This window comes from Pseudoliparis swirei, chromosome 9 (assembly GCF_029220125.1).
Source record: "Pseudoliparis swirei isolate HS2019 ecotype Mariana Trench chromosome 9, NWPU_hadal_v1, whole genome shotgun sequence".
Lineage (NCBI taxonomy): Eukaryota > Metazoa > Chordata > Actinopteri > Perciformes > Liparidae > Pseudoliparis > Pseudoliparis swirei.
This window is the reverse complement of record NC_079396.1, coordinates 13,145,989-13,165,978: the sequence shown is the minus strand read 5'-3', so window position 1 is coordinate 13,165,978 and position 19,990 is coordinate 13,145,989. Positions and strand designations below refer to the sequence as shown.

At 43.9% G+C, this 19,990-nt stretch overlaps 1 protein-coding gene across 3 annotated transcripts in view; it reads right to left on the bottom strand.

Moving 5' to 3' along the window:
- Positions 1–74: 74 nt before the first annotated feature.
- Positions 75–19,990, bottom strand: part of LOC130199141 (adenylate cyclase type 6-like) — a 34,896-nt gene continuing 14,980 nt past the window's right edge. For 2 of the 3 annotated variants that reach the window (XM_056422388.1, XM_056422389.1), the window contains 22 exons: positions 16,020–16,169; positions 15,519–15,640; positions 13,723–13,834; positions 13,325–13,452; positions 12,951–13,109; positions 12,713–12,854; positions 12,402–12,530; positions 11,033–11,061; positions 10,654–10,801; positions 10,430–10,527; positions 10,208–10,295; positions 9,948–10,064; positions 5,861–6,010; positions 5,547–5,722; positions 5,288–5,320; positions 5,173–5,202; positions 4,933–5,065; positions 4,299–4,562; positions 4,001–4,205; positions 3,684–3,808; positions 2,543–2,611; positions 75–606 (listed from right to left, as the gene is read on the bottom strand). In XM_056422388.1, the coding sequence (XP_056278363.1) occupies positions 538–606; positions 2,543–2,611; positions 3,684–3,808; positions 4,001–4,205; positions 4,299–4,562; positions 4,933–5,065; positions 5,173–5,202; positions 5,288–5,320; positions 5,547–5,722; positions 5,861–6,010; positions 9,948–10,064; positions 10,208–10,295; positions 10,430–10,527; positions 10,654–10,801; positions 11,033–11,061; positions 12,402–12,530; positions 12,713–12,854; positions 12,951–13,109; positions 13,325–13,452; positions 13,723–13,834; positions 15,519–15,640; positions 16,020–16,169 (2,676 nt within the window). In that variant the 3' untranslated portion in view covers positions 75–537. Of the gene's footprint in view, positions 607–667; positions 2,612–3,683; positions 3,809–4,000; positions 4,206–4,298; positions 4,563–4,932; positions 5,066–5,172; positions 5,203–5,287; positions 5,321–5,546; positions 5,723–5,860; positions 6,011–9,947; positions 10,065–10,207; positions 10,296–10,429; positions 10,528–10,653; positions 10,802–11,032; positions 11,062–12,401; positions 12,531–12,712; positions 12,855–12,950; positions 13,110–13,324; positions 13,453–13,722; positions 13,835–15,518; positions 15,641–16,019; positions 16,170–19,990 lie in introns of those variants that run through there. The other variant, XM_056422390.1, reaches the window with a different exon arrangement.

Here is a 19,990-nt window from a genome sequence, read left to right as displayed (position 1 = left end):
GGTGCCATTTGTTGAAGTGATTCGCGGGAGCGCGCCCCCTGCTGGCCGCGCCCCCTGCTGGCCGCGCGGGGTATTTCCGCTAAAGGCGACTTTTTAATCGAAAACGGAGCACATGGCTCCGGTGATCGAAATAGTAATCAATATGTATCACATGCGGGAGAAGAAACTCAAAACTCGATTAAATAAAACAAAATCGAAATTAATTATCTTAGTTACAAAATCTAAACACATACAAAAACATACATTTGGGTAAAAATGTGATTTCATATTAAAATGATAACGCCTGTAGGATTTATATGAGAAAAGAAAAAAGCATATAACAATGTAGTACACACTTTACACGTCCCTGTATCTTGAGCCTATTATAGTAGCACTAGTGCTTTTTCATCAGGGATTAGGAGAAATTTATGTCGCTTAATTAATGTTCAGCATAGTGCTGTGAGTGGACATTCCCATTACCTCAACAGAAATTCATTATTCATGTACACGCAATTAAATACTCTCTCCTGTACCACCCTCTTGAAACTCAAGACGGATTTATGCAGAAAAGGAGAAGGAGGCGTCTCTCAGGTTACTGGCACAGGGAGAAATCTTGATTGCAGACTGCTGATTGATGGAAGAGCCTCAATAGAAATACAAAACAATAAACACAATCAATGCAAAAACAGAAATTTATTAATTTATTGTTCAAAGGTAAATTAATCAAATCAATCATTGCACTATTTCTTAAACTCTGACACTTTTTAAAGGAAAATGCAAATGTTTAGTTGACCTTTCATTTTAAGGACAGAAAAAAAGCGAGAATGTTTTTTGTAGCCGATGAAGGCTCATTTTTTGGCTCAGACCAAAAAGTGAGCATTTCTACAACAGGAGTAACGCTTGTCTAAATATAAAATGCAGTTCACTTTTCAGCAAATGTGTCATCCAATAAATTTGGTCTAGTACAATGTAAAGGCCATGTGTAGTGTGTTTCTTCAGAAGTATAGTTTCACTGTGGACAAAGATAGCAATTATTACATACATTCATATGATTATTGTTTCAAAAGACTAATTTAGGGGGTTACAAGCCTCCATGTGCCAAATATAACCAGATGGGGTCAAATACTGTTGTGTAAAGTTGTGAATATTCACCCATGAAGTATGCTAATCTTGGAACTGCATAATCTCAAGGGAATACTTGTGAGCACAGAGAACTCCTGCATTCAGTTCATCTCGAAGCCGCCAGGGAACCACCTTACGTTCACACTTGTAACACAATCCAAAATAAATGTTTCATATGTTTTTGCTTATTTAGGTTGGAGTGAAATCATAGACCAGTAAAAGGCGAAGTAGAACAATTCTCTTAAAATTATTGTTTTGACAAGAGAAATCAGGAATGAACAAACTTTGAGGAATAATATAAAACATGCCTTGCAGCAACCAGTTTGGCAAGAAAGCATCGTCATACAGTATCATAAAAACCTCACAGTGAAAAGTTACAGTATGCCCCTAGATAAAGATCAGCATTTAGCCACACACACACACACACACACACACAGACGCGCGAGCACGCACACACATATACACACATATACACACCCACACGCAGTTTCATAACAGTTTCAGAATCTCTCTTCAGTACCAGGATACTAATGCAACTGCTCTTCCTTCATTTCATACTTCTTGTTTTTGGCTTGAACCAAAAGTACATTGCGGGGAGCGAGTAATCGATCGCACATTTCAGTAAACCACAAACCGCCCCGTGTCCAGACTGTGGCTGATGACAGGCTAAAAGAAACAAAGAAGGCCCTGATAAGAAACACAGAAGTCCAAGCCAAGGTTATTATGAGTGTTTTCTATCTGCGATTGTGTGCGTGTGTTCTCCTTCATGAATAAGTTCACAACAATAATAGAAAGTGTTCGTCCCTGTCAACGACAGCGATGGTACCGTGGCCTTTGCTGTCCAAAGAAGAATAAATTACTTCAGTTTACTGTACTCTTTAACAGAATCATTAGTGTGTTTTTCTTTTATATCAAACATTTGTTCTTTGGTCATTTTCATCCTTGATGTTGTCCTTGCATATTTTCTTTTAAGTAACATCTTTTTTTGTGTGTGTGTGTACTGTATATATATATATATATATATATATATATATTTTTTTGTACAAGGTCATCACAAAAATCCATCCGCACCAAAATAAATAACGAGTCCAGATGAAATACTAAGTACTATTGCTTATAAACACAAGCAAAGTCGCTTCCGTCCTAAGGCAACTGGGCTTTGAGATCTCTCGAGCAGCTTGAGGGGGGAAGCCTTGGAACATGAACTACGTCCTACATGTGCATCTGAGTACGTGACCAAATACAGACGGGGCGAGCTCGTCTCCATTGAGCGACTTCTGTCCCCGGTGTGTTCGCACCGGGCTTCGGTGCTCATGGCGAGCTGACCACTCGGTCTCTTTGCAGTCTCTGTCTTGTCACGCTGCGGTCGGCCTGCCTGCCGTTAACTGACCGGAGGACCGCTGGTGAGGAAGTAAGTGGTCATCTCCCCCTTCCCCTTCACCTTGACAACACCTCGACAGTCCAGCTGGTATCCGTTGTTGACCAGTACGTGGTATAAGTCTGTGGTCACCTAAGAGAGGACACGGACATTTGACACCCAGAATGTGAGACTCAAAACTGTTCCCAAGAGAAACACCAGCAGTCACAGTTTCACATGAAATAATCTGCCTCATGTGACCGCGACGATCAGGTGTCGATAAAAGGTTTTAATAATAATACATTTCTTAGACAAACAGATCTATTTATCTACTAGGGCTGAACAAAAATTGCCAATCGACAGAAAATCATCTTTTTTATTATCTTTATTTTTCTTATCCCTTATAGTCTAAACAATCCACATAATTATTGACAATCAAAATGTGAACTAGTTGCAGCCCTGTTATTTATATACTGTGTATTATAAAAGGCAATTATATTTGCAGTAGCTAATACTGTTCAACAGATGGCAGCATTGTTCTGAACTTCTGAGTGCAATCTTTGGAGCAGCCAAATTATGGATTTAATTTGGGGCAAAAAAACAACCTATTACAGCTCTTTGCGAAACTGGTGTTCTTCCCACATTTAAAAAAAAGTGTGAAGATCAACTGTATATCGATGAATTAGAAATAATATATAACGTACCAAACCTGGCTGACAGTGCTCATCTGAGGGACACACAATGGCTGTTTTGAGTTCTCCGTTTAAGACTTTAAGAATAGAATAATGCTCTCCTTCAGAAGGATATTAGGGCGATACTTCTTCTAGAGAACAGCATGTTCGGTACTGACCGGGATTCTTGCTCAAGGGCACTTCTGCAGAACAGATGTATGAACTTAATTCTGGAGAACTGGTATCTTCTATGAAACGTTTGTACGGAATATAATATAATAGTGTATAATATAATCAAATGACGTCGTCCCTTGCAGATACCAAAACCACTGCTTTCAAATGTACATGCTCAGAGTGACAAGCATCTCTCGGTTTGAGGAAAGATGTCTGCACACGTTCATGTTGACTGACAACAGCATAATGACTAATTTCATCAGTAAAGGGATTGATATTCTGCATTGGCCTACTTTAGTTCATAATAACTGCAACATGCTTCCTGTGAGCATGACGTTACAAAGAGCTGAGGTCGTGCTGAGAGGCGTTCAGGTGTATACCTGGATGCAGTCTGGTACTCCTGTGCTGTCCATTCGGCTGGCCACATTGACTGTGTTCCCCCAGATGTCATACTGGGGTTTCTTGGCTCCAATCACCCCCGCTACCACCGGCCCCATGTTCAACCCTGAGAACAAATCACCTGGCCGTGTTACATCATGCTAACTACACCATATTAACTCAATTATTAAGCTGTTTCTAAGGAAGTAGATAACTGTGGTTCTGCTTTGCCCAAAAAAGGGATTTGTTTTAAACAAATGCCAAAGTAGACATATCAGATAATGTTTAAAGCCTATTTATAGCTTCCTTCCAGACTGACCTATCTTCATCTGGAAGTTGTTGAAGGAGTGCTCGTTGATGTATTTCATCTGCTCCCTTAGCCTCATGGCGTAGTCGGCCAGAGCCAGGATGTGTGAACGGCCCTTTTTGTCGTAGGTGGAGTCGTTAAGACCAGAGGCTGCCATGTAGGTGGAGCCGATGGTCTTGATTTTCTCCAGTTGACGAAACTTATCCTCACTGATAATCTAGAGACAAGGAACACAAACGTGTTGTAGTGGCAGAACAACACAGATTCATTGTGCATTCATCTTTTTACTCATACTTCCGGCTCTTCTCACCTCGTCAAAATCGGCGATGATCTCATTGAGCAGCCTGAGACACTCCACTCCCTCGTTGTTCGCCTCCAGCTCCACGTAAAACTCAGAGAAGTTGCTGATGGAGGCAAACATGACAGCAACGCACTCACACGACTGGTAGTACAACTCGTCGTTCCGACGCTCCCGTGCAAGAAAGTGGGCGGCTACATCCTTGGGCAGGATGTTGTGGAGCAGGCGCCGGTTGTACGCCTGCAGCTCCTCCATCTCTTCCTTCTCTTCAGTGGCCTGAAGAGGGATGGCAAGAGTTGTGGTTGCTTAGTCTCATTGTCATGTGACTAGATTCTTAAGTCATGAGTTGCTATATGTCTTTATCATGCAAGATAGTTTGACATGTCACAGTAGGAAAAGCACAAGTGTGAAACAGAGCATGAAGGATGACTGGATTCCATTGAAGTGCTTGCAGCGTCCTGGTCTTGTGGATGCTGGCTCAGTGTCTCACAGTCCTGACTTACTGGGACAATCGAAGAGAATGGAGCCATTGTTCATGTTATTACCAGTCAAAATGTCTGCCCTGAAAAAAGGACTTTGGGTAGATTCAGTTTTGTTTCTGTGATGCATCGAAAAAAATGTTGTTTTAAGTTTTCATTTAATTTACCTGAAGCTTCCAGAGGAAGTCAAGGCGTGCGGTGGACTCCACCTGCTGGCCGTGCAAGTAGAGAGCCAGAACAAACACCGTCAGGATAACAGGGGTCATGACCTTTAAGGATACCTTGGTCACACTCTCCAGGCTAAGGAGAAAAAGAGGGGTTGACAAGAGACATGCATGTCTTGAATTGAAGTAAAATGTATGTAACCTGACATCTGCTAAAACATCGGTCAAATGAAAGCGACTCACCACTGCTCTGCAGTTTCATTGAAACCAGGCCTAGGAAAGACAACAGAAAGTCATGTCAACGAAGCATCTTAGTCACTGAAAATAGGCGGTCCAAAATAAGAAGAATACAACTTACTGTTGTAGGGAATCATTAACAGGTGATAATTGCCTGAGGAAAAAAATGTAGAACATATACAAAAATAGGAATAGAGCCCAACTGGTACATGACAAAGTAGGTCTTTTACAATCTCAACCTTATTGTGTCAAAGTAGGCCATGTCCAAACTAAACCACAGTATTGTGACACTGAAGCTGAACTATTCTGTTTGACAATTGGGAAAGAGTGAGCGTACCGTACGCGATTGTGTACGCGTGTGTTCCGAGCAGGGGACTCACAGGGTGTTGGCAATGACCAGAAGGTCTGCGTTGTCAAACAAGGCCACCTGAGGCCACTCCACCAGCAGGAGGAAAGTGAATTGGATGAGCAGCATCAGAGCCAGCTTCCCTATGCTGCTGATGTGGAGGAACACAGAGCAGGCCAGCAGGGTCAGCAGTACACTGTAGCTGAAATACTGCAGCAGAGAGGAGACAGCCAGGGAAGAAGAGGAAGGTTAGAGGAATATTCAAACACACTTTTCATGCACACAGAAATATGCTCATAGGCATTTGTCTGAACACACACACACACGCTAAAATGTTACGGGACTGACCTCTGGGAAATGGCAGGGCATGGTCTGGCTCGAACACAGAGTCAACCCGTCCTCCGCTGTCCTGGTCAGGTTGTGCAGCAGGCAGAGAGTTACCGTTGTGTTCAGCTCGTTGGCCACGCAGTCCTCCAGATTTTCTCTGCTGCAGGTAAACTGGCAGGAGAGGACAACACAGTCTGTCATTTAACTGCCAGCCATTACAGGTGAAACAGCAAGCATTACACATGTAATGCTGAAAACAGGAAGCCGCAATTATAAAACATTTCAGAACTGTATTTTGTCCCGATTGAATGAGAGTAGAGCCCGACGGGTCCAGGGTTCATAAGGGCACTGGTAACAGCAATGTTTGAGAGTGTAAAGAAAATCTGATAACGTTGAATCTGCACATAACATCAACATCTTTTAGATGCTATGCTGTTGGTTAGAATGTAGGTAACATTTTTATTTTGCACATTCTACATTTAAAAAATGGTTGTTAGTGCTCACTGGTGAACAAACTAGTGCGTAAATAATAATAATTTTAAAAAAACATAGTCTTTAATCTTTCAATTATAAGAACAGCCTAAGACCAAAGAACAAAGACTCTCTCTGGTAAAGATCGTGGAGGGGGGGTATGTCTCATGATAAACAGATCTTGGTGCAACCAAAGTCATGTACATACTCTCAAGTCGTTCTGTTCCCCGGACCTGGAGTACCTAATGCTCATGTGTCGACCATTCTGGCTACCGCGGGAGTTTACAGCAGTCACCGTAACTGCTGTGTACATCCCGCCTCAAGCTAACACGGACATAGCGCTGAAGGAACTCTACGGGGCGATCAGCGAGCAGGAGTCGGCACACCCCGAGGCTGCTTTCATTGTGGCGGGGGACTTCAACAAAGCGAACCTGAAGAAAGTTCTCCCGAAGTTCTACCAACACATAACAAGCAACACGCGGGGGGAGCGGATTCTCGACCACTGCTACACTCCCTTCCGGGATGGATACAAAGCCCTCCTCCGCCCACCGTTCGGCAAATCGGACCACCGCTCCATCCAACTACTCCCCGCCTACAGGCAGAGGCTGAAGCAGCAACCAATCGCTGTGAAGGAAGTGCAACGCTGGTCGGACCAATCGGAGTCTATGCTACAGGACTGTTTTGAGCGTGCTGACTGGGATGTGTTCAGGGTCGCGTCGGACAACAACGTCAGTGAGTACGCGTCCTCAGTCACCGGGTTCATCAAGAAATGCATAGATGACGTTGTTCCTACCAAGTCGGTTCGGTTATCCCAAACAGAAACCGTGGATAAATGGCGATGTTCGCTGCACTCCGCGCGCGTAACACCGCCTTTGACTCGGGAATATGGCGGAATACAAAGAGCCGCTCGACCTCCGTAAGACCATCGGCTCTGCCAGCGGGAGTTCAGGAACAAGGTGGAGGAAAAGCTCAAGAGCCATGACGTGAGAGGTGTGTGGAAGGGCTACAGACAATCACGGACTTCAGAGGGAGAACCAGCGGTGAAGAGAACTCCTCTACCTCCCTCCCAGGCGAGCTAAATACATTCTTTGCTCGGTTCGACGTGAACGGCAGCCCGCCGAAGGCAGCGCTGCCTGAGGAGACCAGCCTGCTGATCATCTCAGAGGCTGACGTGCGCAGAGCCTTCAAGCGGGTGGACATCCGGAAGGCGGCAGGTCCCGACCACATCCCGGGCGCGCCCTCAGAGCATGTGCAGACCAGTTGGCAGGAGTCTTCGCAGACATCTTCAACCTCTCCCTGTCCCAGGCTGTTGTTCCTGAGAGCTTCAAGATGTCCACCATTGTGCCTGTCCCCAAACACCCCAAGGTAACCTGCCTGAATGACTGGAGACCCGTAGCCCTCACCTCGATTGTCAGTAAATGCTTGAGAGGTTGGTCAAGGACTTCATTTGTTCCATGTTGCCTGCCACGCTGGACCCATGGCAATTTGCATATCGTCAAAACAGATCCACCGACGATGCAATTGCCATGGCACTTCACACCGCCCTTTCCCACCTGGAGGAGGAACTGTTGTGTGCGAATGCTGGTTGTGGACTACAGCTCAGCGTTCAACACTATTGTTCCCGCCAAGCTCGACACCAAGCTCAGAGGTCTAGGCCTGCACTCTACCATGTGCAGCTGGATACTGGACTTCCTGTCGGGCCGCCGCCAGGTGGTGAGGATGGGCAGTACCACCTCAGAGCCGCTGACCCTCAACACGGGAGCCCCTCAGGGATGCGTGTTGAGCCCTCTCTCTACTCCCTGTACACCCACGACTGCACGGCCATGCACAGCTCCAACGTCATCATCAAGTTTGCTGACGACACAACAGTGTTGGGGCTGATCACCGGCGACGACGAGACAGCCTACAGGGAGGAGGTTGGATCACTGGTACAGTGGTGCCAGGAGAACAGCCTCGTCCTCAACGTCAAGAAGACCAAGGAGCTGATCGTGGACTACAGGAAGCGGAGGAGAGCACACCCTCATCTCCATAGACGGAGTTGCAGTAGAGAGGGTCAGCAGCTTCAAGTTCCTCGGCGTGCACATCTCCGAGGACCTCACATGGACCACGCACACCACTCACGTGGTGAAAAGGGCCCAACAACGCCTGTATTTCCTTAGGCGACTGAGGAAATTCAACATGGCCCCGCATCCTCAGAACATTCTACACCAGTACCATCGAGAGTGTTCTGACAGGTTGCATCACCGTCTGGTACGGGAACTGCACCGCCCTGGAGCGTAGGGCACTACAGAGGGTGGTGCGGTCGGCACAGTACATCGTTGGAGGTGAGCTTCCTCCATCCTGGACATATACACCAAGCGGTGCGTGGCCAGGGCCAAGCGGATGATGAAAGACAATAACCACCCCGGCCACAAACTGTTCACCCTTCTACCGTCAGGCAGGCGATACCGCAGTATCAAGTGCCGCACAAACAGACTGAGGGACAGCTTCTTCAGTCAGGCCATCAGGCTGCTGAACAAGGACTGAGACCCTCATTAACACTACACACCAGAACATATTCTGTGAATATCTATGGCCATGGTGTATATTTTATTACATTGTTTTATATATATATATATTGTATATATATATTGTATGTATATACATATATATATATATATATTGTCTCAAAAAAGTGTATATTTTATTACATTGTTTTATATATATATATTGTCATGATGTATATTATATTACATTGTTTTATATATATATATTGTTAATACTTTCTTCTTTTTTTTGTGGATATCGTATAGTTTATTCTCATTCTTATTCTTTTTTTAGTCTGCTACTGCTGTCGGGTGTTTTGCACATAAGAATTTCACAAACCGATTATACTTGTATAAAAGGGGATGTGACAATAAAAACTTGAAACTTGAAAAAGACCTACCATTAGTCAGCAAACTATGTAATCAGACCATGTTCATCCTAGAAATATGTCATATTTGGTCATTTTAAATGTTTTGACATATCAAATGACCCCAATTTAGCGTAAACGATATTTCTGAACCATAAGAAAGGTATTCAATTTCATATAATATAACGGTGACATTGTACATCATCTTTTCTAAACCGTAGTCATAGCATAGCTTCTGTGGGTGACAGTTTTGTAAAAATGTAAATTTGATATTGATGTTTGATGGATGCAGGTTTCATAATTCACATTTGATACAAATCTTTTAATGACTTTTCTAGATCATGGCATTTGTATAGGATATATAGTTGTGCTGGCATGAAACTGGTTTTAATCTACCCAAACACAAACACAATGCTAAATAGATCTACATAATGTTGGTGAACATGGAAAAGGAAGGTTGATAGTTAAGAATAGGCTTATTTCGAGAACCCCATCTGCCACAGTGACTAATTATAGCTCCCCCCCTTCAGGCAAACTGGTCTAATTTTAACAATGACAGCATGGTGCAGAATCTCAGGGACCTTTTGAAAATCTGAGATGAAGTGATTAATGGAAGGACAGGCAAATGGAAGTGAGGCAGATTCATAGCCCCTTCCCTGATGTCATTGTGGGGGACGACGTGAAACATCAAGTCACAACTGTTTTATGAAACACAATTACATAATGAAGAGCTGCGGCCCCTACCATGTTAGCAAAGGAGGAAATGAAGAGGAGGAGGATGGTGAAGACGCCCACCAGTGTGCTGTTTGCACGAGACTGGACTATTTTCTTGGTTACAGTCTGCAAGGCAGCTGGGAAGAGCTTGAATACAGACAGCAAGGAGAAGATGAGATAACAGAGAGTTAATACCATTAGTGGTGCTGGCTAAAGATACATGATAATGACTCTTATCTGAAGACATCTGCTTGAGAAATCATATTGAGGAGATGGCCTTTGTTTCTCACTTTGATGCAGGAGTAGATGGCACAGATGAAGAGGATGTTGGTGAGGATGATGAAAATGCTGATGTAAAGACCGAGCATAAGTGTTGTTCTGTGGAAGAGAAGAAAACAGGCTCATTAGGATGTAAAACTCTCATTAACTCCTCATACACTAATCAAGAGCACATTTCCTGCCCACAATGCAGTATAACTGAGAAAGGGAACTTATCAGAAAGAGATACTTACTTTGGGAAAATGATAATCTGAATGAAACAAATGCAACAGAAAACAAGGAGTGTGCAGGCCACATATCCCCCAAAACGATCATCAACCTTTTTGGAGTACTGAAAATAGAAAATCAATGACAAATAAGTTTCCTTGTAGCTCAATTATTACGGAGGAATTTATCAATTCAGTTATTTGACAGGGAATTTTAGTGATTTTTGAACCAACACTAATTAAATAGCAACCTTTTCCTCGAGGTCGGCGGCCTGAAAGGTGAGGAGGAACTTCTTAACGTGATCCTTCCTCAGCTGGTCGATGCTGCGAGCGTCGATGGCCCGACCAAGAAACTCATCCACCTCATCCTCAGGGTTCAGGGCCTCCTGAGCACAGCGGCTATTGAGGATGATGGAACAATAGGTCACTCTGTGTGTGTGTGTGTGTGTGTGTGTGTGTGTTTGTGTCTGTGTGTATGAGTTGGCCTATGCTGTGACAGGCAGGATGACTCACAGCTAATATGGTATTAGTGCCGGGTTGGATCTGACTGTATAAAACCAACAGCGGGCTCTAAAGTTAGGCTAATAACGAAAGCTCCCCTAATAACAAGAACTAGAGCCAAACACTCACTTGTCTTTGCTGGATGCTTCATCAATGCCCTGAGAAAAACAAAAGCACAGAGTAAAAATGTGACTAAACAGCAGAAAAAGTGCAGGAAAAGAGAGAGATTATCATGTAGCCACAGTACAAGTGAAACATAGACAGAGAGACTCAGACATCTGCACAGCTAATCCCTGAGAGCCAGACTGATGTTTTAATTAATGCTCGGAGGCTTCAAATTACACCCTCTTTGCCCCCAGGGCTCAACATCTCTGAGATGGAGAGTACAAAAGGAGGAGGAGAGGGGGGAAAGTAAGAAAGACAAGGAAATGAGACTTTGAGCGTAAAGAGAGAGGATATGAAGGAGAAATGTCTGCAGCTGCAGCCGTATCAGATTCAGTAGTATGTGATGCACTGAGAATCCCTGGGAGCCTGTTGTAACTCCAGTTTGTTTGGAAGGAGAAGATCAATACTTCTTTGCACATTCCTATTGTCTCCTTTAGGATTGATCATGTATACAGGTCAGTACACATTCGTCACCTTCAGGCACTCACAGTCTGTATTTAGAGTATTTCGACTGCAGCCATGTTGTCAGCATTGTGAGGCTACCTTTAAATGTGAAGCCCATTGAGTTGTTCTGTGATGAATTATGTTCTATAGATGAAGTGGCCCGGCATTGCCTCACACTTAGGATCAGTTACTAACAACAATAATACAGACATGCTGATGCTAAACATGGATAATGTTAACCATGTTCATAGTCTTGGTTTGGTGTGTTAGCATGCTAACAATAATAATAATTAGTATGTAGGTACATTTTAAATAATATGATGGCCCTGAGAAAATTAAGGAAGAGTTACAAATCACTAAATAATTGTTATTGAAGGCAACATTCATTTCCATAAAAGGGTATCTTTGACTCCCATCGTATTCTGTAGAGTTATTTAACAGAAGGGCTGATTAACATTACTAATACCTGTAAGTAATACCGCTAATAGTTTGGTGTTACACTCAAATGCAGCTGAGGCTGATGAGAATGTAATTTATTTTTTTATTATTTGGTTGTAAATCCAAAGTATTGAAAGGCTAAAGTGTTGATCAGAGGATAGTGCCATCCTTGAGTAACGCAATTTTCAAGATTTTCTTTTTTCCGTTTTCAGAGATTCGTTGACAAAATAAGAAATATGTTGATGGAAATTTGGAAATGATTCTGCCCTATCAACAGGCCTGTAGCCCTTGAAATACAGTATAAGAGCCCAATCTAATATTAACAATATTATGACATAATTGGAAAGGATATTTATGATTGGACTTCAGTGGAAAGGATGACACAGGAAATCAGATATAGAAAAGAAGACCAGGTGCCATATGTGCTCAGTCCTTCCTGAGTGTATCTCACCATCTGCCTGAAGACTTTGGACTCCTTGGTTCTGGAGAAGTTTCGGTCAGGCACCCAGCGTGGCATCAATCCCTCGACAGAATTTGCACGCGCCCGCTGCATCTTGGCCATCAGGGCTTTCTCGTCTTTCTGGAAGTGAAGAAACCCACCAGAGCAAAGGCGTTGGCAAACAAGTACTTCTATGCCAGGTGACAAGCCATTATATTGGTTGTGTGAAATATGGCACCAGTGTGAAGTTCTGAGGAAGTCAAGCAGGTAACCAAGGACGTGCGTGTGTGTTTATATGTGTGTGCGTGTGTGTGTGAACTAACCCTCTTTTGGCTGCAGCCCAGCACCAAGAAGGTTTCAATGTTGTTCTTCTTCACGTAAGCATTCCTCTCTCCTCCAAATCCCGGCTCCACATCGTAGTCTTCGTTCAGATACTGTAGTGTGGCCTTTGTGATGTGGATCCGCCTTTACGCACACACACACACACATAGTGTGTAAGAAATAAAACCGTCTTTGGGACAATATGTCCGTGCAGTAGCAGGTGGAGTAGGAGGGACTTACCCTGCCTTTCCCCCGGCCTCCATTTGGTTAGCAAGCGTTACATCGTTGGACCAGACGTCAAACTGCCACTTGCGTAGGCCCAGCACCCCACAGTGAACACGCCCGCTGTGGATGCCCACCCGCATGTTCACATTAACACCCGTAACCTCTCTCACCAGCCTGCAGAGACAGACACACATGCACACTGTTGTAAAGTAAATAGTGTCACCTTCAGGGTTCACAGCGTCTCTTCTGTTCTCCCATGTGACATAAACAAAGCAAGAAATCTCAACTTAACCTTCACTGGAGGATTAATACATGACTTATATGGGTGGGTGTGTGTGTGTGTGTGTGTTGTCGTTTTGAGTGTGTGCATTTGTGTGTGTTTGACTCACGAGATGGCCTCAATCATGTCTACTCCCATCTCCACACAGCAGTGGGCATGGTCAGCCCGGGGCTCGGGCAGCCCTGACACACAGTAGTAACAGTCCCCTAGGATTTTTATACGCAGACAGTGGTTCTCCTGTGCAGCCAAGACACACCCATACAATATTAGGCCTTTAATTACAGCTAATATGCAGCATGCTCATACCAAACATAAAGCTTTTTATACATCGTTTAGATGACTCGGCAGTCTCAACGTTCTCTTATTGATGTTTTACACAATGCTTAAGTAACCCCCTCCCCCTTTGTCATACACGAACAGCGAATGCAACAGACTATACGGTTACATAAGCAACTGAGGCTCAAAGTTCAGCTGCTAAAATGTCGGCGGCCGGTTGTCAGCGCTCACCGAGGCCAGCTTGTCAAAGCGGGCGAACAGCTCGTTGAGCGTCATGATCAGCTCCTGGGCCGTGCATTGAGAGGCCAGGCTCGTGAAGCCCTCGATGTCTGCAAACAGTATGCTGCAGAGAGGGGATGGAGGGAGGTAGATAGGGAGAGGTTGAGGGTCACCAAAACACACAGGGAGGAAAAGAAAGACAAAGGAGACAGAATGAGATCAATCAATAACGTATAGAGTTAGTTTGCATGGTCTAGCGCCTCCCTCCCTCTTCACTGTCCAGCTGCCATGTGGACAGGGGAGGGAGAGAGGCAGACATTTGTTCAGCTCTGGCTCTCATCATCTTGGCCAATGTAGGTCACCTCCTCCAGCCGGTCCCTCTGAGAACACCACCCCTCGTCCCCCTGTCTGCATGCCTTTCATTGCTAACTTTTGATAGCAATGAAAAGCAAGGATAAAACAACACCACGGATATTCTGAGTTACAGTTGGCGCTGTTGGTCTTGTGAGGTCGTCCTCTCATGGTGAACTGGACCTTAATTACAGCAGTCTTGAGCCTACCTGGTTCTCCCACCCTGACCAAAGCGGTGAGCCACAAAATATAATTTAAAAAACAGTCGGTTCACACAAATTACACAACGCAGAGACATATTTTCTCACTTACCCCTCGTGTTATCTATGCAGTGGCTGTTATTATTGGCATGCTATTCTTTTTTTAATCTATCCAAGATATTTTGGGATATCAAAACAGTCTCCACTTGAAATACTTGCTACAGTAAAAATAGTCCCAGAGAAAACTAAACTAAATCAGGGGTACACACACAGTGAATTGTTTCTGGAGAAAGATGTTGCATTGTATTGCCGATGCTTTGATTTTATTATATTAGCACCATTAACAAATAATCAATTTACCTCCTTTGTACTGCTTGAGACAGAAACCGAGTAAAGTGGGGTTTTTTGGAATTTGGATTAATTGGTCAAATTGTAATTTCTTTTCTAACCATGAACATGATTAGTCACACCATTAATAAACCTGTTTAACATTGAGTTGAGATAACACATAGATAAGCATGTGGAGGGTATATGGACCAACCATAATATATACCAATTATAGGAAAGCATTAGTGATGAAGAGGATGGGAAAACATTAAGGTTGTTGTCTACTGTTGAAGCGCTTACAAAATTACCCGTGTGTGGTACAAAGACAGTCTGTTTTAAACTTCAATAATGGATTGCTCCTGTACATGTGCACCTTAGTAGAGCAGCGGTTGGAACAGATTATTCCATTAAGTGCATCACCTGCTCCTATTTGGGTAACCTCTAACAGGAGATGGCTGCTGCAACCTCCTTTCATTGTCCCCTGAACCACCACCCCCACCACAACATGAACAGCAGCAGCTGGGATCAACGCTGGGCTAATAGATGGAGAGTTTCAATCACCTGTTTAGTATTGAGTTATTCCCACTCGGGAGGGGAAATCCAGTGGCGAGGGCTGAGACAGGGGGCCACAAACTCGAGGTCTGCCTCGTATCATTTGCTACAGAAAGCGCAGCAGTGTGCCTAAGTCAATGTCGTTACTGCAGCCGGTGCCGTCAGTGTCGATAAACAACAACATGCATAATACATGCTGTCAGAGAAATAGCTGTTGGAGTGACTCTGTAACTGACACATCAGTCAGCGGAGTGAGGTCAAAGCCACTGGTGCTAGCAGTGATAGCAAAGTAGACAAGCGCTCCGACATCTTGAGGGTGTGTTCGAGCACTGGTGTGTGTGTGTGTGGAAGCTTGGATGTGCATGTATCTGTATTTACCTGACATTGTCGTGTTTCTGGATGTAGATCTTGTGGAACATCATATCTTCCTTCTTGGCATTGATGTCAGCCTTCATCTCCATGGCAACGTGCCTTGGAAGCACTGAGAGCAGTAGGCGCTCCTGAGAGAGAGAGAGAGAGAGAGAGAGAGAGAGAATAGGCAGAGAAAGCGAGAGAAATTAAGGAGAGAATGACAGAGAGAGCCCATTCATTTTCATCAGTTTCTACTGTTAAGAATGCTCAATGAGTCACCCTGCCTCGTTGGCATCTGCGTGGGAACGTGTTAGTTAACCAGCGAGGAGTGTAGATACGTGTTATACTTTTGAGCATATTGTTGACCTCAAAAGCCGAGACCGAAAACAATTTGACTGCTAAATGGAGACACCCATTTGTTGCTCTTTTTCATTCGTGCACGGGTGAGACGGCCTGCATCACTTATTTGCTTGGATATGCATCTGCACGTGCATGCCTGTGTGTGTGTGTGTGTGTGTGTGTGCGTACCTGCTGCTGGTTTTCCCTCTGCAGGTGCAGTCTCGCCTGGATATAACCTCTCGTCTCCTGGAAGGCTTGTCTCTGAGAGACCTCAGCAGGGTAGTGGGTACAGATCCCGATCATGTTAGTGCACAGGAAGATCAGCACATTGGCACTGATCTGTTAACACACACAAAAAACATGACAGAGTGTGAAATGCATGCTCACATCACAGGAATACAGTGAACTCTGCCTGACCTGGGAGAGGTCAATAAACAAAATTGATAACACTGTCATAGAATTGACTGCACGGAGAAGAATTCCTCAAACGTCTGAGGGGCCATTAGATGTGATCTGGTTAGATATCATGTGGGTGGCCTCACAGTTTCTCTGCAAGAGGACATTCTGTTCAAGTCAAGCTCTGAATGACAGATAGGAAGCCCAGAGGTTTCGATGTGATGCACGCCTCATGACACGTGACATGATCTCTTACTCCAGCTTTTGTTCTACTTAAGCAGAAAGTTGATATGGTCTTTAATTTTGTGTATATGTAATCCATTCAAAAAGGGAAAAGGCAGATCTTTTCAGCATGTCAAAAAATTATGTGATTTGAGACGCAATTTAAAGTAACGAAAATATATTTTCCCTATTTTAATGTGATTTAGATAACTTTAGAAAAATAACTAAGAAACAGAAGCAACCGATAATGTAACTTTCTAGTGTGTGTGCCCAGTGTAGCGAAGTTTGTTAAACAATGAGGATTTAAGGAAAAACTGCAAAACAGCATTATTTCAGAATACGTAAATGAAGTTTAGATATAGTATACGGTCAGCTCCGTGGGGTCATCAACCGTAAAAACATTCCTCTGTGGCATTCTGTGTCTCTGCTTGTCTGTTAATGATTTCTCTTCTCATTAGTTCACAGCCAAGAAGGGCCACACACACACACACACACACAGACAGAGATACACACCCCACACACACACACACACACACACACAATCACTAATGAGAAAAAGACATGCAGGCAAAGCACACATAAAAGGCAGAATGTTAATCAGTCTTAATAACAACATTATGACTAAAATGAAGGATATGAAAAATGTCATCACCAATACCAGCACATCTGAGCCATGACTGGTATGTAGCCAAACCAGAGTGTGTTTGTGTGCGTGCTTATGGGAAAGACGGCAGACGAGAGATGGGCAACTGCAGATATCATGATGATTATCAGTATACGTACACTGCATATTTCCATGAATTTTGTCTTTGGCCTTTTCAAAAAGAAAAGAACCACTAACTCGCATTGACTAAGACGCAGATCGACTAAAACAAATTTGTAGAGTGACGGTGGGCTTTGCACTGTGGTCCTGAGATGAGGTTTACACTGAATACATAGGAACTCGCTATTTGTTGTCACAACAAGACGGACAATCTAACAACCGTCTCTTGAAACGCAACACCGTTTCCACAGGACAGCGGCAAGGCAAATTCCACTGTTTATGCAAAGAGCGAGTCGTTGGTAGCTTCCTATTCTGTCTGAAAACAAATGGTCAAACTAGATTAGAGGCAAGCAAAAACAAACACACTGAGGGTTCGTTCGCAGGTGCAAAAGCAAACCTGCTTTTGATGTATTACGTAAATACCAATCCCTGATGTAGCCGATGCAGTCGGAGAGCAACAACAGAACATCCCAAATGTATCCTCATCTTCTATTGCTGAGGGATATGAGATGCATCCAGGTTCATTCAAACAAGTTCTTTGGAAAAGACCAAGAAGCACTTTTTTTCTGATCTCCTTGATGCAGGAAGACAGAGAATGGTTGATGCCAACTGTCAGTCAACTTTCAAAGATTCAAGGACGTCGGGAGGTGTGAGACACCTCATCATCAGGCTACTGAAGATCAGGTGTGTGGACCTACAAAGAATATCCACTCTTAAATCTCCCTGACAATAGTTCTTTAACGCAACATTAAATGTGTGCCGCTCCGTCACTCAAAGAGCGATTAGCCTTCTGTGTTCCTTAATCATTGACAGGCCAGAGCCTCCTGATAAGCCTCGCATCGTAATGGTATAGACCACCAATGGCGACCGGACACTCCGGTGTTGAAGGGCTCTGATATAACCCGATCATATTAATCCCAAACAGATGGCTCTGAACAGTGAGCCAGATAACTCAGTTAGGTGGGCTATCTGAGACACAGGGCCACCTGCAGTTCCCAGGACCACACTTCTTAGCGATGCACTCAATTTACATTCAGCCCATTCAGCTTCCCATGTGAGCGCGCTCACATTTCAATCCAAGTAAAGACATTCCTGTCAAATTGATTTTTATAATTTGGCAACAAACATACCGTGTGCTTGAATGCAGCTTTGGGAGGTCCCACATTCTGGATTTGTGTGTTTTTGTTGAACAGAAAAATACACTTAGAGTGCAGTGAAAACGCGATGCCAGTGCACGAGCAGCAACAATTGAAACCTTGCAAAAGACCCACAACAATCAGCAGGTATGGTGCGTTCAGGGTGAGCGTTATTAAAGCTGAACAACAATTAACTGACTACATCTTGAATGATAGCTCAATACAACACCCCGATAGCTCAGAATAAATGAAACGAAAGTGTGTGGAAACAGGATGAACAATGCTGTCGTTAGTGCCAAGTTATGCTTAGTCACCACACGGTCTGCAGATTAGAGGCAGAAGCATCCAGAGGCTTTTTGAATAAATAGTGTATGTGTGTGTGTAGGTGTGTGTGTGTGTGTGTGTGTGTGTGTGGGGGTCCTTTTGGACTGGCAGCTCTTTGATCTTGAAGCTTGTTGTGTCTGTTGCCGCACTTATATCATCCAGGCCTGTAAAACCAACACAGACCCACGGCAGATCTGACAGGTCCCTCAACAAACTTAAACATTAATGTGTGAAGACAGAAGTAAAAGCTTCTCTTCATCAGCACACTGCTACTCTCTTTATAACCACCAAGCTGGAGTTGAGAGTCCCTTCCACTGATGTCTGCTGATCTTCTTCCTCCAGACTTTTGGCTCTCAAAGACGAGGCTTGCTCGACATTTACTTAAGTAGGAACCTCTTGGCGGTGAAGTTAAAAGGAGTCCAAACATTGGCTTATAAGGCGCGGCGCCCGGCAAGGTGCTTTATAAAGTAAGGCAGATGGATAACATGTTGAAGAACAAATGAAGGATAGGGATGGAAGGGCTTTTGGCTTGGAAAACACACAGAAAATCCATTCTGTCTTTAATAATATTCCACTGGACAATTCCCTAAAGCACACGCACGCTGGAATGTGCATTAGCACAAATCAAGTTTTCACACCAAGGTCCATTTATTCAGAGGCAAAACTTATGCCACAACTCATGTGCTGTCACTGGGGATGTTCCCATGAATTTTACGCCTGCGGCATTGTGGCAAATGTAGAAGTGTTGCTTTTACTATGAAGAAAGTACTCATAACCACAGATAAAACAATGATGTTACTTATTGAAAAAGCCTTGTTCACGTAATCAATGTTTGGCTTTATCCAGGCATATTTGGCCTGCAACGAAAGATAAGTTCAGACTTCCCACCAACCCTGAGCTCTACTAAAGCTGAAGTTTCAACTTTAAAAAGGCCAGAGTGCAACATCCCATAAGTCAACACATTAGCTCTTGGGACCCGGACTTGGTTGACATGGAGATACTCTCCACCACATGGCCTTTGAAAAGCATCTGGAGCTTTTTAAATGTCCTAAGATGAACGTCAAAGCCCAGCCACACACTGCTGATCATAGACTGAAAAGATAACATGTGCCAGAGAGGTAGAAATAGACAATACTATGAAACTGTGTTGCACTGGTGTAATCAAAGGTTACTGTAATATGTAATTACTGACATAAGAAAGAAGCCATTCCTCATAAATGTTGCAGAGGAGTGGGGGTGCTTGTCTTTTGCCATCTGGAATCAGAGTTTGTTTTTTTGTCATGGGTCGGGCCAAACCAAAATTGGTCTCAGGCGACCAG